Here is a 16,946-nt window from a genome sequence, read left to right on the forward strand (position 1 = left end):
TGCATCTGAATGTATTTAATCAAAACGATTAAAAGAGGGAATCATTACAGCATTAGTATGTACGGTCACCAAAATCCACTGAAGAGACTGATGTTAAATTTCAAGACCACCATGCTTTATTACTACTATGCAGGGATTGTCGGACACTGCTGTAAACAGTATCGTCAGCGAAGTGAAAGCCATCCCCAGGCTGGCATTTCACCTCGCTGTATTTGTGCTTTCTGGGCTATCTTTTTGTAGCTTCCTCTTGGGTGCGTGCTGCTTACGGTCAGGCACCTGGTCACTTCCTTTTTATAAAGTCCCGACCTCACCTGCATGTTGAGGCCAGAAACATGCCAACTACAGCAAAATAAGAAGAAATTACAGGCAGAGGGTAGCGTCTTTGCAGATAAATATACCACCACACAGTTCTTTTGGGTCATAAGTGATGATAGAGAGGGATTACTTAGTGACCTCATGGGAATTGCTGCTCTGGAGACTCAGGGCCCCATGTAGGATGTTGCCACATAGCCAGGATGGTGGACATGACAGTTCTGATGACTTGAGTGTAGAAGCTCCCTCCCTCTAAGGTAAACTGTCTCCTGCTGCCTCAGAGCAAGAGGGAAATAAAAAGGTGGCGTAAAGAACCCATGAAAAGCCTCTTTCTGTTTCTGTGCTACATGAGGTATCCTGATCCCTTTGCAGGTATTCAATGAATAGTTCTGCAGCATGTTTTTTCTAGAGTGGAGCTCCATCGTCTTATGAATGTCCCACATTGGCTCCCATGATGCAGTTTGGTAGGGATGCATTTCAGCTCCTGGATAAGAGACGAGTCTCCCAGGAGTTCTGGTAATGTTACATCTACTGCTGTTAGGATACAAGACAGACAAATCACCTATGTTTATATGTTGCACCGGCATGCTGTGTGAAGATGGATGTGTGTGTCTGATGCTGAGTGGAGGTGGATCAGTGTGCAAAGTCTTTGAAGCATCAGACTTGTGATCTACGATTTCCTGCTTTATCCTCTTCACTTTAAAGGAGTTGTCAAACTCGAGCTGCCTTTTCCTGCAGCCGTGTCTGCCGTCAGGGTCAGGAGTCGCTGTTTGATCCCAAGATTTGTCCCTGAGAGGTAAATCCTTTGTTGTGTCAAATGGCTGGCCCCCGTGCGTCTCCTTCTGAAGTTTCTCTTTCTGGTGCAGGTTTGGGGGCTGTTCCAGTGTCTCTTTCCTGGTCGTGTGGCCGTGACATGACGCTGGTGAAGATGTGTAAAGGTCAGAGGGATAACTTCTGTTGAAGTGGCTGAAATTTTCAGCTGCTTTTTCTGTTTCACTTCTGTCGCTCATGTTTCCAAATGCAGAGGGTCCACATGGAGAGTCTGAAAAATGAGAAGGTCAGCTTTAATAATATGACACATACAATACTGATGCTAAATTGTTTCTTACAATGCGGCCTTAAACCCACCGGTATTTGGGTGTATGCAGGAGGGCTGGTCTGATTCCTTGCGTTGCACTGTGTCAGGTAGACCGGTGGCAGGATATTCAGATGTCACTTTTCGATGGAGACTGTTGGGTTTGTGCTGCATTTTCTGTTAAATACAGTTTGTAATGCACAAAGTTAGTTTTGGAATTAGATAGAAATGGATATAAATCACAAAGACATGATGTGTTAACCCTCTGAGACCCACCATAGACCTATTTTTGTCTTTTTGGAAGGCGCGGGGGATCTTTGGCGACAGATAGCAGGTCAATAGTGTATCAGGGTGTCTACCGGTCTTAAAATGTCTTAAGTTCAATGTTACAGCAATAAGGCCTTAAAAGTCATTAAAATTGTCTGAAATTTGAATTTGTGAGGTCTTAACTACTACAAATATTTGATCTAATTTTATTTATCCATTTTTAAAGTCCTTTTTGTGAAAATGAGTGACACCTTTCAATGTAAAAGTTCACATTTCTAATGTTACAAATTTTTAAAAACTAATACTGTCATTTTACTTCATACTTGCACCTACCTGTTGACAAAATAAGAGAAGAGATAGAATCTAATAACCATATTCCTACATTACACCTACCTCCACACAAGACCACATATATACTTGCCTGCAATGCTTAAATAAGTACAACATGATTTGTCCAAAAATCTGTCTTTGGTTAGAAGTTGTCTTGAATGGGTCTTTAAAAGTATTAAACTGAACTGTCTGACACCTGTAGACATCCTGTATATGCTATATAGAAGTGGTATACATCATCTGAATGCTGGAACCTGAAGGTTAATTTGACCACTGTGCAGCACTGAGCGCTGTTGTAGTCATGAAACTGTAACAGATATTATGTTTTGGTTAGGTGCCTTGTTAAACTTTTAAACTTTTTTAAGTTTAGAGTGTTTAAGGACTTATAACATCATGATATCATAATGGAAGTATATGATACATGCTCAATTATGTCTCGTAAGTCAGATTGATGCCACTTGTTAGACAGACTTTGTGCAAAATGCAACCTTAATTGGTTAAAAAATGGTCAAAAATCCCTTCAAAATACCACATAAAGACACCAAGACATTGAGGAACACCACAGAAAAATCCACGCTGCGATCTGGTATCAAAAACTTTTGACATTTGGAGATTTCTGTTAAGTACCGCATTTTCTTTTTTTTTTTTTTTGCCATTTGGATAATGATCACTTTCATTTTGAAAAACTGCTCTGCTTGTTGTCAATATAGCCATGAAAACAACACATCCTCTGAATAATCTAATGTCTCTTGTTTGTAGGTGTAAAGTTTCATGAGGCTGTGACACAATAGGTCATTTTATACACTAACACATTTATACACTGACCCTACCCCTGGTCTCACTATACTGAAATGAATACGAATGGAAACAAGATCATCACACATGAATACAGACGAGCTCACTGAATCCACAAGAATTTCAGCTTTCCAGTCAAATCCATCTTATGCAAGTTCAAGACTGTTCAGGGACCCCAGTATACAGAAGTATACAGATTTAGATTAGGCAAAAATAACACAATTATATTGCATGCAAAAAGACTGCATGGGACCAGCTGTAAAAGGGAGACTCATCCTTACATCCTCTTTGCATTCAGATATATTGAAGTGAGAAGTCGGGGATCTCTTTGAAAACGACCATACCAGTTTTTCCCTCGCCAAACTTTTCATTATTCAGCCCCTTTACTAACAAACTAGCATGACATGGTTGGTACCAATGGATGTCTTAGGTTGTCTAGTTGTCTATTCTCAAAAAAATGAGCATGCCACATCATCTTAAAGACAATAATGTTGGACAAGATCAGCTGTGGTCCTGCAGGTCTCAGAGGGTTAACTCAAAGATACCAGAGTTCACTGAACTTCAGAAATGTACAATAATATTTTTCCTATGTGTTTAGCTCTTAAAAACTGAGTTTGTAAACTGAAAGATCCTATATAGATATGTCCAAAGTAAACGTGAAAAAAAATAATGTGAAATATATTTCACATTATGAGGTCACATTTAGAAATCCCCAAATCCACTTTAACTGCTTTCAATTTCAGACACAAAATACCTTCAAGTTTGAAAAAAAAGGTTGAATACTGTCTGAATTTACTGACTTTATTTAACTCATAATTTGATTAATACCTTGAGTTGTTCGTTGTAATAAATCTTCCAGGCAATGCAGACGTGCATTGCACCCCATCTCCCTCGTTTCTGAAAAAAAAGAAAAAAGAAAACAATTTGTAACAATGATTTCTAAAATTTTGTTTAATCAAAATAGTTTAACTGAGCATACATGAGCTTTGACTTTTAAAAAAGAAACAGAAGCAAGAGTTTGGATTGATGCACGCTGGACTCACTGTTGGCCTGGAGGGCTTCTGTGCTGCTCTGTGAAAGGCAGTGACAGGAGCAAAGGAGGGCCTCGTTGTTCCTCTGGGGAGGTGCCTGTTGAACTGTAGCAAGAGGTGAAAGGGAATGACATAAAATTATTATTTGTGGCTGAGTGACAATTCCATAAAAATTGTATTAGTAACATATACGTGGCAAATAAGGTCACTCAGTGTGAACATCAGAGTATAATGATTAATGTCCTTACGTTACTGCTCTGAGTTTCCATTGAAGCAGGCAGGATGGTCAAGGATTGGTGCAGGGTCGGAGTGAAGGCATGCTGGTGAGCGTGCTGATGCATGTGAAGATGCTGATGAACCAGGCTGTGCACATATGAAGCGAACTGCGAGATAACAAAAAAGTAAGTGATGCTTACAGTTGCTGAGCAGGTAGGGCTGTTTACTCTAGAGCAGGGCGTTTTAAAGTCTGACACTGCTGTCCAGTATAATGGAACTCGATGTCACTCGGCTTGTGGTGCTCAAAGTACCAAAAAAATACATTCGACAAACTCAACAGCCTCTCTTTCCAGAAATCATGACAAGGGTACTCCACAGACCTTGTTGTGAGCAGTTTCATGTAGGAACTATTTTCTTTCCAGTGAACAACACCAGCCAACCGGATCACTGTGCAGAAGGATGTATGCATCTACCGCAAGCCCATGTTACAGGTCAGCCGCAGTGGATGCCAGTAATGTTTACATCTTACACCGTCACGAGCACGAGCCTCTCATCCATGATTAGATGCACGCTTCCATCTGTGCAGTGATGCGGTTGGCAGGTGTTTGGTAGAAAGAAAACAGTTCCTACATAAAACTGTTCACAACAAAGTCTGTGGATTGACCTGAGTAACCAGGTCATGATTTGTGGAAAGAGACATTGCTCTGAGCACCACAAGCCAAGTGTCATCTAGTTCCATTATGCTGGAGAGAAGGCAGACATCTTTACAGCCGATATCTCCAACACTCAGCAGCTCACACCAAAACAATCTAGACTGATAGACAGCACTACAGGTAAGAGGACAAATATGTATTTTTGATTTTGGATGAACTATCTCTTTAAAACTGTCATGATTTTCAGGCGTACTCTGGAGGAGGAGTTTTGTTCCTGTGATTTCTAAGCTGATTTATGGACGTTTATTGTAGGTCACACTGAATCTAAATATCTGTGTATCAAGTGTGTTCAGATTTGACTGAGCTATGACTCTGAAAAGGAGTGCCATTTTTGAAAAAATATGGGCTAAATCATTGGGCCAGACAACAATAACTTACTACACTGGCATGCACCTGTCCCTTTCACCTCAAATAGTGTCTTTGCCTGAGCCTCACAGCTCTCAGCCTCACACTTTTCCTCTTTACTCAAGAGGGAAGAAAAATCACATTCAAACGTTCAATTTTAACACTGACATGCTGCATCTTAAAGGGATAGTTCAGATTTATTTGAAGTGGAGTTGGATGGGGCACTTAACCATAGTCAGAATATTGCATACAGTAAATGTCTGCTTAAACGTCCCTAGTTTGGAGAAGCGTCAGGAGTGCTGACACAGAAGCTAAGCAATGACAGGGGCAACATTGAACCATTATTTTAGCCATCTAAAAAAGTCCCACCAAAAAAAAAAATCAAAAGTATTTTCAGAGAGTATTTTCACCGCTTTATCTTTTTCCATCAGACAGACACAAAAATCTGTTAACAGCTTCAGTGCCCCATCTACACTCTTGTCAAAGTCATCAGACTCCATTGAGAACAACAGTAATTTTAGCTTGCTGAACACAGGAGCTGCTGGTCTACTGCCTTGATCAGTTAGCTAGCTTGTGTTATTGTGTGACTTTGGTAAGTCTTAACTATCCCTTTTAAACACAGAAATCACACAACAACACAAACAAAATAACTGATCAGGCAGTGGTAGACCAGCAGCTCCTGTGTTCAGCGAATGAGTGAAAATGAACTGAAAATCACTGTTTGTCTCAATGGGGTCTGGCTTTAAAGAGAGCAATGTAACGTCTTTATTCCCCATCTGAAATCGCTTTCTGATCCCACTTCAAAAGATACAAACTATCCCTTTAAACAAAAATTAGAAGCTGATAAAAAATGTTATAGCTCAGAGTGTAGTTGGTCATACCTGACTGTGGAATGTGTTTTGGGGCTTGAGGAATTTGAATCAGCGATTTTTCTCCCGGCATAAATGAGGCTTGTTGAAGGCCCACTGGTCGCACTGGTCTGAAGTACTTTGTGGCTCAGTTCACTGGTAATATGGAGCTTTTCTTGTTGAGGAAGAAGTTAAAAAAGCAGCTAAACACCTGCAGGTTCAGACTCTTGCAGTCTTCTTTCCAGATTAGGAATCACCCTTATAGTGAAGACACAAACAGTATGAATCAGTGACTGAATTACAAACACAATCATGTATATCAGTACATAAACATTTGAAGAATAAAAATTATAACACATATACTTGTCAGGCAATTTGCTTTGCAAATCACATGCAAATGACAGTAACTTGTTAGATTGCATTACAGACTTTAATCCAATTGAAGAGTCCAGTGTGCCAATCCATTTAATTAATTTAGGATCCATCCGTTTCAAGGACACATGATTAGTAATGCTGTTAGTGAGCACTGTCATATACAGTATATCTGTGGTGAATGTAAACCAGAGTAGAGGCTCCACTGTGAATTTATTGTGTTGTGTATCCCTGTAACTTAATGTTTGACTTGGTGTAGTGAAAGGCCAAAGTTCTGGGAAGCCTTGTAAACAAGTCAAACACAGACAGAGCACAGGAGCTCCAGAAGGAACCAGAGATACATAAAGATGACGCAGATTCCTTTCTTGTTTGTGAGTTACTCAGTTAACCTCTCCAGGCCGCAGCAATCCAATAGCCTGATCCCTCCTTTCTCATAAAGACAAGATTAGCTGGAGGTTACACATCCTATGTTCTCTAAATTTCGTCCATGTCAGCGTGTCACAGAAATCTCTTAATCTCATAAAGGAGCTGTTTGTTAGGAGCACAAACAGAGTGAATGAGGCATCGGCTTGCTGTGTCATCTGAGAGTACTCGCAACTGAGATAAAACGCACTCCATCATACTGTGCGACAGTGAAATCTTAATACTGTGTAACTTCATGAGACATATTACACATCCATAATTCATAAAACTTTAAAGTGATTAATTTATTAGAAAATGATTTGGCAACAATTCTTGTAAGTGTTTTAATCATTTTTTTAAAGCAGAGCTTGAAAAAATGTTCTCGTTTGAGCTTCTCAAACATTAATGCAACACAGTTTTAATGTTTTTAAGAGAGATATTAAATCACGGCTATAAGACAAACATTGTTCTCACACAGTAAACACATCAGAATTTTGTATTTCATTTGGATGTATTTTATTTTCTTTTTACGTTTTTAACTTTTAAAAAGTCTCCTGTGAACAGGCATAAAAAAATTAAAGTTTTGCTACAAACACTAAACACAGCGCATCTATTTGTGGCACACAAATGTACACTTCTAATTCTAATTAGACTGTTGGTTTAATAAAATGAGGCATTTAAAGACCTCACTTGAGGCTCTGGAAATTTGTGCTTTCACTCTTTTCTTCCACTTTATCAAGCAAACAATTTAATAGATAATTTTGTAGATAATAAATGTTATTAGCAGCACTAAACAGTTACAACACCAATGTAAATAGTCATGAATCAATAAATTGTTGCACACTGAATATAATATGAGATGAAGAAAACATACATTAGCAAGGGGTAAGAAGATACACCAGATGTCCTTCTCAAAAGACAATAGAAATGTTATTTTTGGGGCACTTTTTAAAAGTTACAAAGACTAAAACAACATCCTAAAATAAGGGGAAAGGTAGAGAGTAATCTGGAGGTGTAATTTCTGTTTATCTGTCATCATCTCATTATCTAATGTTGCAAAATCAATTGCATATTTTCTGCACATATGTCTCTTACCTGTGTGCTGAAGTGAAGTGAATGTGAAACCTCGACTTCCTGATATTTGGAGATTGTTATCCAGTAAAAAAAAAACCTCCAGTTCGTCCAGCCAACAAAATTAGAAGATAAAGACTTCTTCTTCTTCTTCCTTCCTAAATTTAAATATCAGCCACATTAATTGGAGAACGTCTCTTGTTTGTCGTCCGTCTGCAGACCCTGAACACTGACTGCAGTTCAGCAGGGACCACCTGTTGCTGTGAGCAGGTGTCAGCTGTCTGCTGCCCTGTGGTCAATTAGTCAGTGTTACTTACCAACACCAGGAAAGACCATTAACTACTCCTAATGGCTTAAACTAATCCCATCAGCCCCCTAAACCCTTCTGATTCAGTTTAGAGAAAGACAGCTTACTGTATGTGGCAACAGCAGGGGTTTTCAAATAGAATATCTGACATAGAAATAAAAATAAAAACAGAATCCCCACATCTATTAATAATGCTCTGTGAATGTATCTAAAAACTGTATGTAACCAAACCTTTCACGCCTGTTTCTCAAAGGTTCCTTTTGTATTTAATTTATGATAGGTTTTTGTAGTTATTTATGTTGTTTTAATATTTATACTTCTAATGTGTTCCTTTTTATATATTGGTTTTATTATGATGTGTTGAAAGTTGTCCTGTCACAAATTTTAGATTATTATTTTTATTAATATTAATACTCAAGTGCCTGATTTGGACGCCAGTATTTGTTCAACATATATAGATATCACATTTTTTGCTTAGTAAAAGAAAACACACCGACACACACAAGCTTGGACATAAATTGACCCTGTTCTGAATTTGCTGGATGTGACACAGTGATGTCTCTGCTATCTGCAGCGATCCATGTAGCAAAAATGATAGATCTGCACAGCTGCAGATAACGTTCAGCATTTTCAGTCAGACGTCACGTGATCTTAAGTTAAAGGCAGAATCACGCCCAGGCATAAAAGTGATGTTTCTAAGTACTTCATCAAAATAAACAACATGAATGTGCAGTGCAAGCTGTGCAACGTTAAACCTCCATATCATAGAACAAATGTAAGACCCTATTCTCATGTTATTATCATTTTACTCTTTTTGTGATCACTTGAATACTCAAATATGGAAATGATTTAAAATATCCATCCTCTGTAACGTTGACACTTAACAGATTATTTTACACAGACTCACCTTTTGGACACGACAGGTCATTTTAAGCAGCCCTGAAATTTCAGAATCAAAATTAGAAAATTGTGGCAACACTCAAGAGACCTAAATAACAATTATTGACAGTGCTTTATTGTGTGTATTGCATTTTCAGTAGGAATTCCATTAAATAAAACTGATAGTTTTAGTACACTTTTTTAAAATTATGTTTTATTAAATTTGACTGTGCATTCAAACTATTTAGTGTACAAGAAATCAATCCAGTTTTTTTACTGCTTTATACTGGAAATGATGCAATAATGCACCAATAGACATTATTCAGACTACAACTTTAAAATACCGCTGTTTGTATTCCAAGTTCTTTCTCTAGTTGCAATCCACTGATATTTGTTCTTGCTCGCAGCAGCAGCAGCAGCAGCAGCTCCTCTATTTCTTTAGTGTATTGCATTGTGAGATGTAACAGTGTTTATCAAAAGGAGACTCAACAATAAAGCTTTGACTTGATCCTGTCAGCTTGAACACAGCGCACTCTAAACCTGCTTAAAACTCATATGTAGTTTGGGACTGGGGCACGGCTAAAAAATTTTTGTACACAAGTATAATGGAAATAAAATTCAACTTAACTGACATATTCAGTCTTATCATCAACTACAGAACCCTTAAATCAGTGAATGCAATGCCTCACTTCCCCTTTGCATTGTAAGAATAAAGGATATGTTGGTCAAATAAAATAAAATATGACTTAAATCGGTGAGCAGGTCAACACCTTGCTAATTAATTTCAGATAAAATCAGTCTAAAGGCAGGATAGGTAGATAGATAGGCTTTACTGTATAGTTTGTTTTCACATCCTACATGTGTTGCTGTTTCACATGGATAACACACAGGAAGATGCATTTAAAGTTGAGCATAAACAACACAGGCTTACTTTTTTTTTTATTATTATTACCAATTTGAAGGCACCAACATTTTACTTTTCCATTACTAAATCAGTTCATTGACTCCAAACACCTCCCAATATAGCTCCAGTGTTTGGGTTTTCTGATTAAGTGCTCTGAAACAGATTGTTTGAATTCTGCGATCTGGCTCGAGCCCAATGTCCTGAATCGCCCCAGACAAATTGGGCTACCCTTCAATTGGATCCCATTAAGCAGAACATAAGATGGTGATTGGATGAGGCTTTGGGATGACATGTTCTCCTTGATTAGCTAATTCCATTCTCACTAACCATCCAAATCCTGTTAGTATGGGCAGGGTTAAAGCTGCTGCTCTATCGAGGAACAGTGTTCACCCGGCCGCGAACCATTACCCTTTATAAGCCACAATTCACTTGTGTGCCAAGACTTATTGGACAACTCAAAGCAGGAATTACAATGGAGGTTATTGTAGACTCATTTTTGTTCATGCACAGCTTTTATAATGTTGTATCTTAAATTTCTAATTCACCAAATTACAAATGACTTCAGTTCTGCTAATAAATCCGAGGGGTCGTTGTTATTAGTCGGTATTAGCTTATTGTAAATATGACAGTGTCACTGTGTACTACTATAAGTTGTTGGCTGATAAGTACAGACATGCCAAAGATAAAGTTGAGTTAATTCAGAGACAGTGATTTCATTTGTGCAAAACTGTTATGTGTAGTATGTGTTTTTATGTTGTTTTTTTAATGGTTCATGCTTTTCATTTCTTTTGAACTTATTATAAGGCAGCAGTACTTGTGCAGCTCCTGAGTCCAAGACAAATTTCGCTATGGGAAAAATAAAGTATGTCATATAATGTATCATATTGTAATATATTGTATCATATCGTATCGTATCGTATTTACAGCACAAAATATTCTGTATTTTGCTGTTATACCAAAAAAGCAATATTTCTACCAAGTGCTTGACCGGGCAAAAAAATGAATTCCACTAATATAACAAACAGTTTATTGCTTCAAAATACAGAAAAGTGCAACGGCTGGAGCCGCCTGTGCCATTTTGCTTCTTTGTGTCAAAATATGATTTTGTTTACATTTTCCTTTGTGGCAGACATGTTTGTGCAACCACCTTCTGAAAAAGGTCAGCATTGCGATATGTGTGTATTTTCAAAACCTGTTGATATCCAAGTCTTTCATAATGTTTAAAAGTAGGTGTGTTTCTCCTTTCGACTAGAAATGTTGATTTTCCTTTCGGGCATGAATCTCTACGCCACAGTTTAACTAACTGTTGGTTGATTTGGTTTGTGGTTTGTGTACAACACATCCATGACAACTCACAGAGCTGACCACAAACAGACAAGAGGCCGTGTGTCACAAACTGTGGTAAAAATCCCAATTAAGATATGTATACCTGAATAATACTGGCATATCCCACATGTCTTAACCGCAAAATGTTGATTTGGAATAAGGCCTACTTTGGAAAATTGAAATAGAATATGCTTTTTACATAACCCGCATCAAATTCAGAATACTGTCAAATTTGGAATAATAGTGGAATATTAGTGTGCATGTAAATGTAGTTAGTGTCACCATTACATAGTTTGTCTACCAAAGAGCACTGACAACATTATTTTTTAACTGTAAAATGTTTTGCACAGTTCATATCTTGGTCACAATACTTTAAAAAAACAAACTGAAGATACTGTAGTGATTATTTCTTTTCACTCTCAGAAATTAGTTTCAGTATTATAGCTATTGATACTTATTGATTATTAGTATAGGGCTCAAAAATCCACTATTAATTGGGCTTTACAATACGTAGTGTCTTCATGATAATCCTATATCTGTTTGATTGTTTAAATGTGAAGGGGGAAGCAAAATAATATGGAGCTCTTCCTGCAGGAGTGGATGCCAGGACCCATAGTTTACTGATTCAGTTCTGGCTGACTAGAACCCTTTCAGCACCATCATTCCCTGTAACTACCTTTGAAGTTTAATAAAGTTTCCTTATTTCAGAGTGTGACATCTTATTTCAGTAACTGCTTCTTCTTGTGCCTCAGTGGAAATGGATCACTTTGATACTTCGTGGCTTCAGTCATGATTTCAATGGAAATCTTATCTGTCTGTATAATGCAGCATAGAACATGTTCTGTGCTGAACTGGAGCATCTGTGAGGTTAAAAGGGGAAGATCACTAATTTACATGTGAAAGTAAATTTACAAGAAGAACTGCATTTTGGAAGGATTTTTGCCTTGGAGGGACCCTGAGACAATTATCTTAATTGCTTAATTTAAGTAAAGCAGGGTCATTAAAGTTGGAAGACATGAGCTAAATTCTATAACACACTAATTATATGCAAATTTGTTTTAAGCTTAATGTATACTGAAAACTATACTATACTATACAATACTATACTGTGATATTTTATAGGCATACTATACTATGACATTTTTTGGGCATACTATATGATTTTTTTCAGCATACTATACTATGGCTTTTTTGGCATACTATACTATGACATTTTTTGGCATACTATACTATGACATTTTTTGGGCATACTATACTATGACATTTTTGGGCATACTATACTATGACATTTTTTAGGCATACTATACTATGACTTTTTTGGGCATACCATACTATGGCTTTTTTGGCATACTATACTGTGACATTTTTTGGGCATACTATACTATGACTTTTATGGGCATACTATACTGTGACATTTTTGGGGCATACTATATGATTTTTTGGGCATAGTATATGATTTTTTGGGCATACTATGGCTTTTTTGGCATACTATACTATGGCATTTTTTGGGCATACTATACTATGACTTTTTTTGGGCATACTATACTATGACATTTTTTGGCATACTATACTATGACTTTTTTTGGAAATACTATACTACGACATTTTTTAGGTATACTATACTATGATATTTTTTGGGCATACTATACTATGACATTTTTTGGGCATAGTATATGATTTTTTTGGGCATACTATGGCTTTTTTGGCATACTATTCTATGACATTTTTTGGGCATATTATACTACGACTTTTTTTGGGCATACTATACTACGTCATTTATTAGGCATACCATACTATGACATTTTTTAGGCATACTATACTATGACATTTTTTGGGCATACTATACTATGACATTTTTTAGGCATACTATACTATACTATGACATTTTTTGGGCATACCATACTATGACATTTTTTAGGCATACTATACTATAACTTTTTTTGGGCATACTATACTATGACTTTTTTGGCATACTATACTACGACTTTTTTTGGGCATACTATACTACGACATTTTTTCGGCATACCATACTATGACATTTTTTAGACATACTATACTACGACATTTTTTAGGCATACTATACTATGACATTTTTTGGGCATACTATATGATTTTTTTGGGCATACTATACCATGACTTTTTTGGCATACTATACTGTGACATTTTTTGGGCATACTATACTACGACATTTTTTAGGCATACTATACTATGACATTTTTTGGGCATACTATACTATGACTTTTTTGGCATACTATACTGTGACATTTTTTGGGCATACTATACTACGACATTTTTAAGGCATACTATACTATGACATTTTTTGGGCATACTATATGATTTTTTTGGGCATACTACACTATGACTTTTTTGGCATACTGTACTGTGACATTTTTTGGGCATACTATACTACGCCATTTTTTAGGCACACTATACTACGCCATTTTTTAGGCATACTATACTACGACATTTTTTAGGCATACTATACTATGACTTTTTTGGGCATACTATACTGTGACATTATGACTATGACACTATGACATTTTTGGGCATACTATAGTATGTTTATTTTTCCTATACTATGACTTTTTTAGGCATACTGTACTATGACTTTTTTTTTTGGGCATACTATACAATGACTTTTTTAAGGCATACTATACTACGACATTTTTTCCGGCATACTATGACTTTTTTGGGCATACTATACTATGACTTTTTTGAGGCATACTATACTATGACTTTTTTTAGGCATACTATACTATGACTTTTTTCCGGCATACTATACAATGACTTTTTTTAGGCATACTATACAATGACTTTTTCCATCATACTATGACATTTTTTGGGCATACTATACAATGACTTTTTTTGGGCATACTATACAATGACTTTTTTTAGGCATACTATACTACGACATTTTTTCCGGCATACTATGACTTTTTTGAGGCATACTATACAATGACTTTTTCCACCATACTATGACATTTTTTGGGCATACTATACTATGACTTTTTTAAGGCATACTATCCTATGACTTTTTTCGGCACACTATACTATGACATTTTTTGGGCATACTATACAATGACTTTTTTTTGGCATACTATACTATGACTTTTTTGGGCATACTATACTATGACATTTTTTTGGCATACTATCCTATGACTTTTCAGCACACTATACAATGACTTTTTCCACCATACTATGACATTTTTTGGGCATACTATCCTATGACTTTTTTCGGCATACTATACTATGACATTTTTTGGGCATACTATACAATGACTTCTTTAAGGCATACTATACTATGACTTTTTTGAGGCAGACTATACAATGACTTTTTCCGCCATGCTATGACATTTTTTGGGCATACTATACAATGACTTTTTAAGGCATACTATACTATGACTTTTTTGGGCATACTATACTATGACTTTTTTGGGCATACTATTCTATGACTTTTTTTTGGCATACTATACTAAGACTATTTTGGGCATACTATACTATGACTTTTTTGGGCATACTATTCTATGACTTTTTTGGGCATACTATTCTATGACTTTTTTTCAGGCATACTATCCTATGACCTTTTTCAGCACACTATACTATGACATTTTTTTCGCATACCATGCAATGACTTTTTTTTCTGGCATACTATACTATGACTTTTTTTTGGCATACTATACTAAGACTATTTTGGGCATACTATACTATGACTTTTTTGGGCATACTATACTATGACATTTTTGCCGGCATACTATCCTATGACTTATTTCGGCATAGTATACTATGACATTTTTTCAGCATACTATACAATGACTTTTTTTAGGCATACTATACTATGACATTTTTTGGAATGCTATACAATGACTTTTTCCACCATACCATGACATTTTTTGGGCATACTATCCTATGACATTTTTTGGGCATACTATACTATGACATTGTTTAGGCATACTATCCTATGACTTTTTTCGGCATACTATACTATGACATTTTTTGGGCATACTATACTATGACTTTTTTTCAGCATACTATACTATGACTTTTTTAAGGCATACTATACTATGACTTTTTTTAGGCATACTATACTATGACTTTTTTAGGCATACTATACTATGACTTTTTAAGGCATACTATACAATGACTTTTTCCACCATACTATGACATTTTTTGGGCATTCTATACTATGACTTTTTTGGGCATACTATACTATGACTTTTTTTTGGCATACTATACAATGACTTTTTTTCAGCATACTATACTATGACTTTTTTTAGGCATACTATACTATGACTTTTTTCAGCATACTATACTATGACTTTTTTGAGGCATACTATACAATGACTTTTTCCACCATACTATGACATTTTTTGGGCATACTATACTATGACTTTTTTTAGGCATACTATACTATGACATTTTTTAAGGCATACTATACTATGACTTTTTTTAGGCATACTATACTATGACTTTTTTTAAGGCATACTATACTATGACTTTTTTTAGGCATACTATACTATGACTTTTTTAAGGCATACTATACTATGACTTTTTTTAGGCATACTATACTATGACTTTTTTAGGCATACTGTACTATGACTTTTTTTAGGCATACTATACTATGACATTTTTTCTGGCATACTATCCTATGACTTTTTTTCAGCATACTATACTATGACTTTTTTTAGGCATACTATACAATGACTTTTTTTCAGCATACTATACTATGACTTTTTTTAGGCATACTATACTATGACTTTTTTCAGGCATACTATACTATGACTTTTTTAAGGCATACTATACTATGACTTTTTTAAGGCATACTATACAATGACTTTTTCCACCATACTATGACATTTTTTGGGCATTCTATACTATGACTTTTTTAGGCATACTATACTATGAGTTTTTTTCAGCATACTATACTATGACTTTTTTTAGGCATACTATACAATGACCTTTTTTAGGCATACTATACTATGACTTTTTTTAGGCATACTATACTATGACTTTTTTCAGCATACTATACTATGACTTTTTTGAGGCATACTATACTATGACTTTTTCCACCATACTATGACATTTTTTGGGCATACTATACTATGACTTTTTTAGGCATACTATACTATGACTTTTTTTTAGGCATACTATACTATGACATTTTTTGGGCATACTATACTATGACTTTTTTAGGCATACTATACTATGACTTTTTTTAGGCATACTATACTATGACATTTTTTAAGGCATACTATACTATGACTTTTTTAAGGCATACTATACTATGACTTTTTTAGGCATACTGTACTATGACTTTTTTAGGCATACTATACTATGACATTTTTTAAGGCATACTATACTATGACTTTTTTAGGCATACTATACTATGACTTTTTTTAGGCATACTATACTATGACATTTTTTGGGCATACTATACTATGACTTTTTTTAGGCATACTATACTATGACTTTTTTTAGGCATACTATACTATGACATTTTTTAAGGCATACTATACTATGACTTTTTTAAGGCATACTATACTATGACTTTTTTTAGGCATACTATACTATGACTTTTTTAGGCATACTATACTATGACTTTTTTAGGCATACTGTACTATGACTTTTTTTAGGCATACTATACTATGACATTTTTTCTGGCATACTATCCTATGACTTTTTTTAGGCATACTATACTATGACTTTTTTTTAGGCATACTATACTGTGACTTTTTTAAGGCATACGATACTATGAC

The 16,946-nt window shown here is 35.7% G+C and overlaps 1 protein-coding gene across 1 annotated transcript; it reads right to left on the reverse strand.

The window, feature by feature from the left end:
• Nucleotide 1: 1 nt before the first annotated feature.
• LOC117260208 (uncharacterized) lies at nucleotides 2–8,039 on the reverse strand. The gene is made up of 7 exons (XM_033632139.2): nucleotides 7,802–8,039; nucleotides 5,966–6,190; nucleotides 4,059–4,193; nucleotides 3,823–3,915; nucleotides 3,608–3,676; nucleotides 1,441–1,564; nucleotides 2–1,354 (listed from the first exon to the last, which is right to left on the reverse strand). The coding sequence occupies exons 3-7, from the start codon at nucleotides 4,149–4,151 to the stop codon at nucleotides 480–482; spliced, it is 1,254 nt and encodes a 417-aa protein (XP_033488030.2). The 5' UTR covers nucleotides 4,152–4,193; nucleotides 5,966–6,190; nucleotides 7,802–8,039; the 3' UTR covers nucleotides 2–479.
• Between the last annotated feature and the right edge of the window lie 8,907 nt (nucleotides 8,040–16,946).

This window comes from Epinephelus lanceolatus, chromosome 4, assembly GCF_041903045.1.
Source record: "Epinephelus lanceolatus isolate andai-2023 chromosome 4, ASM4190304v1, whole genome shotgun sequence".
In the NCBI taxonomy this organism is placed as follows: Eukaryota; Metazoa; Chordata; class Actinopteri; order Perciformes; family Serranidae; genus Epinephelus; species Epinephelus lanceolatus.

Excerpts from the sequence above, each read along its gene's own strand:
- LOC117260208 (XM_033632139.2), bottom strand. The coding sequence starts at position 4,151 with ATGCATCAGCACGCTCACCAGCATGCCTTCACTCCGACCCTGCACCAA. Across the intron at positions 3,677-3,822 it reads AGAAGCCCTCCAGGCCAACA|AAACGAGGGAGATGGGGTGC; the intron begins GTGAGTCCAGCG and ends CTTTTTTTTCAG. Across the intron at positions 1,355-1,440 it reads CTGCATACACCCAAATACCG|ACTCTCCATGTGGACCCTCT; the intron begins GTGGGTTTAAGG and ends CTCATTTTTCAG.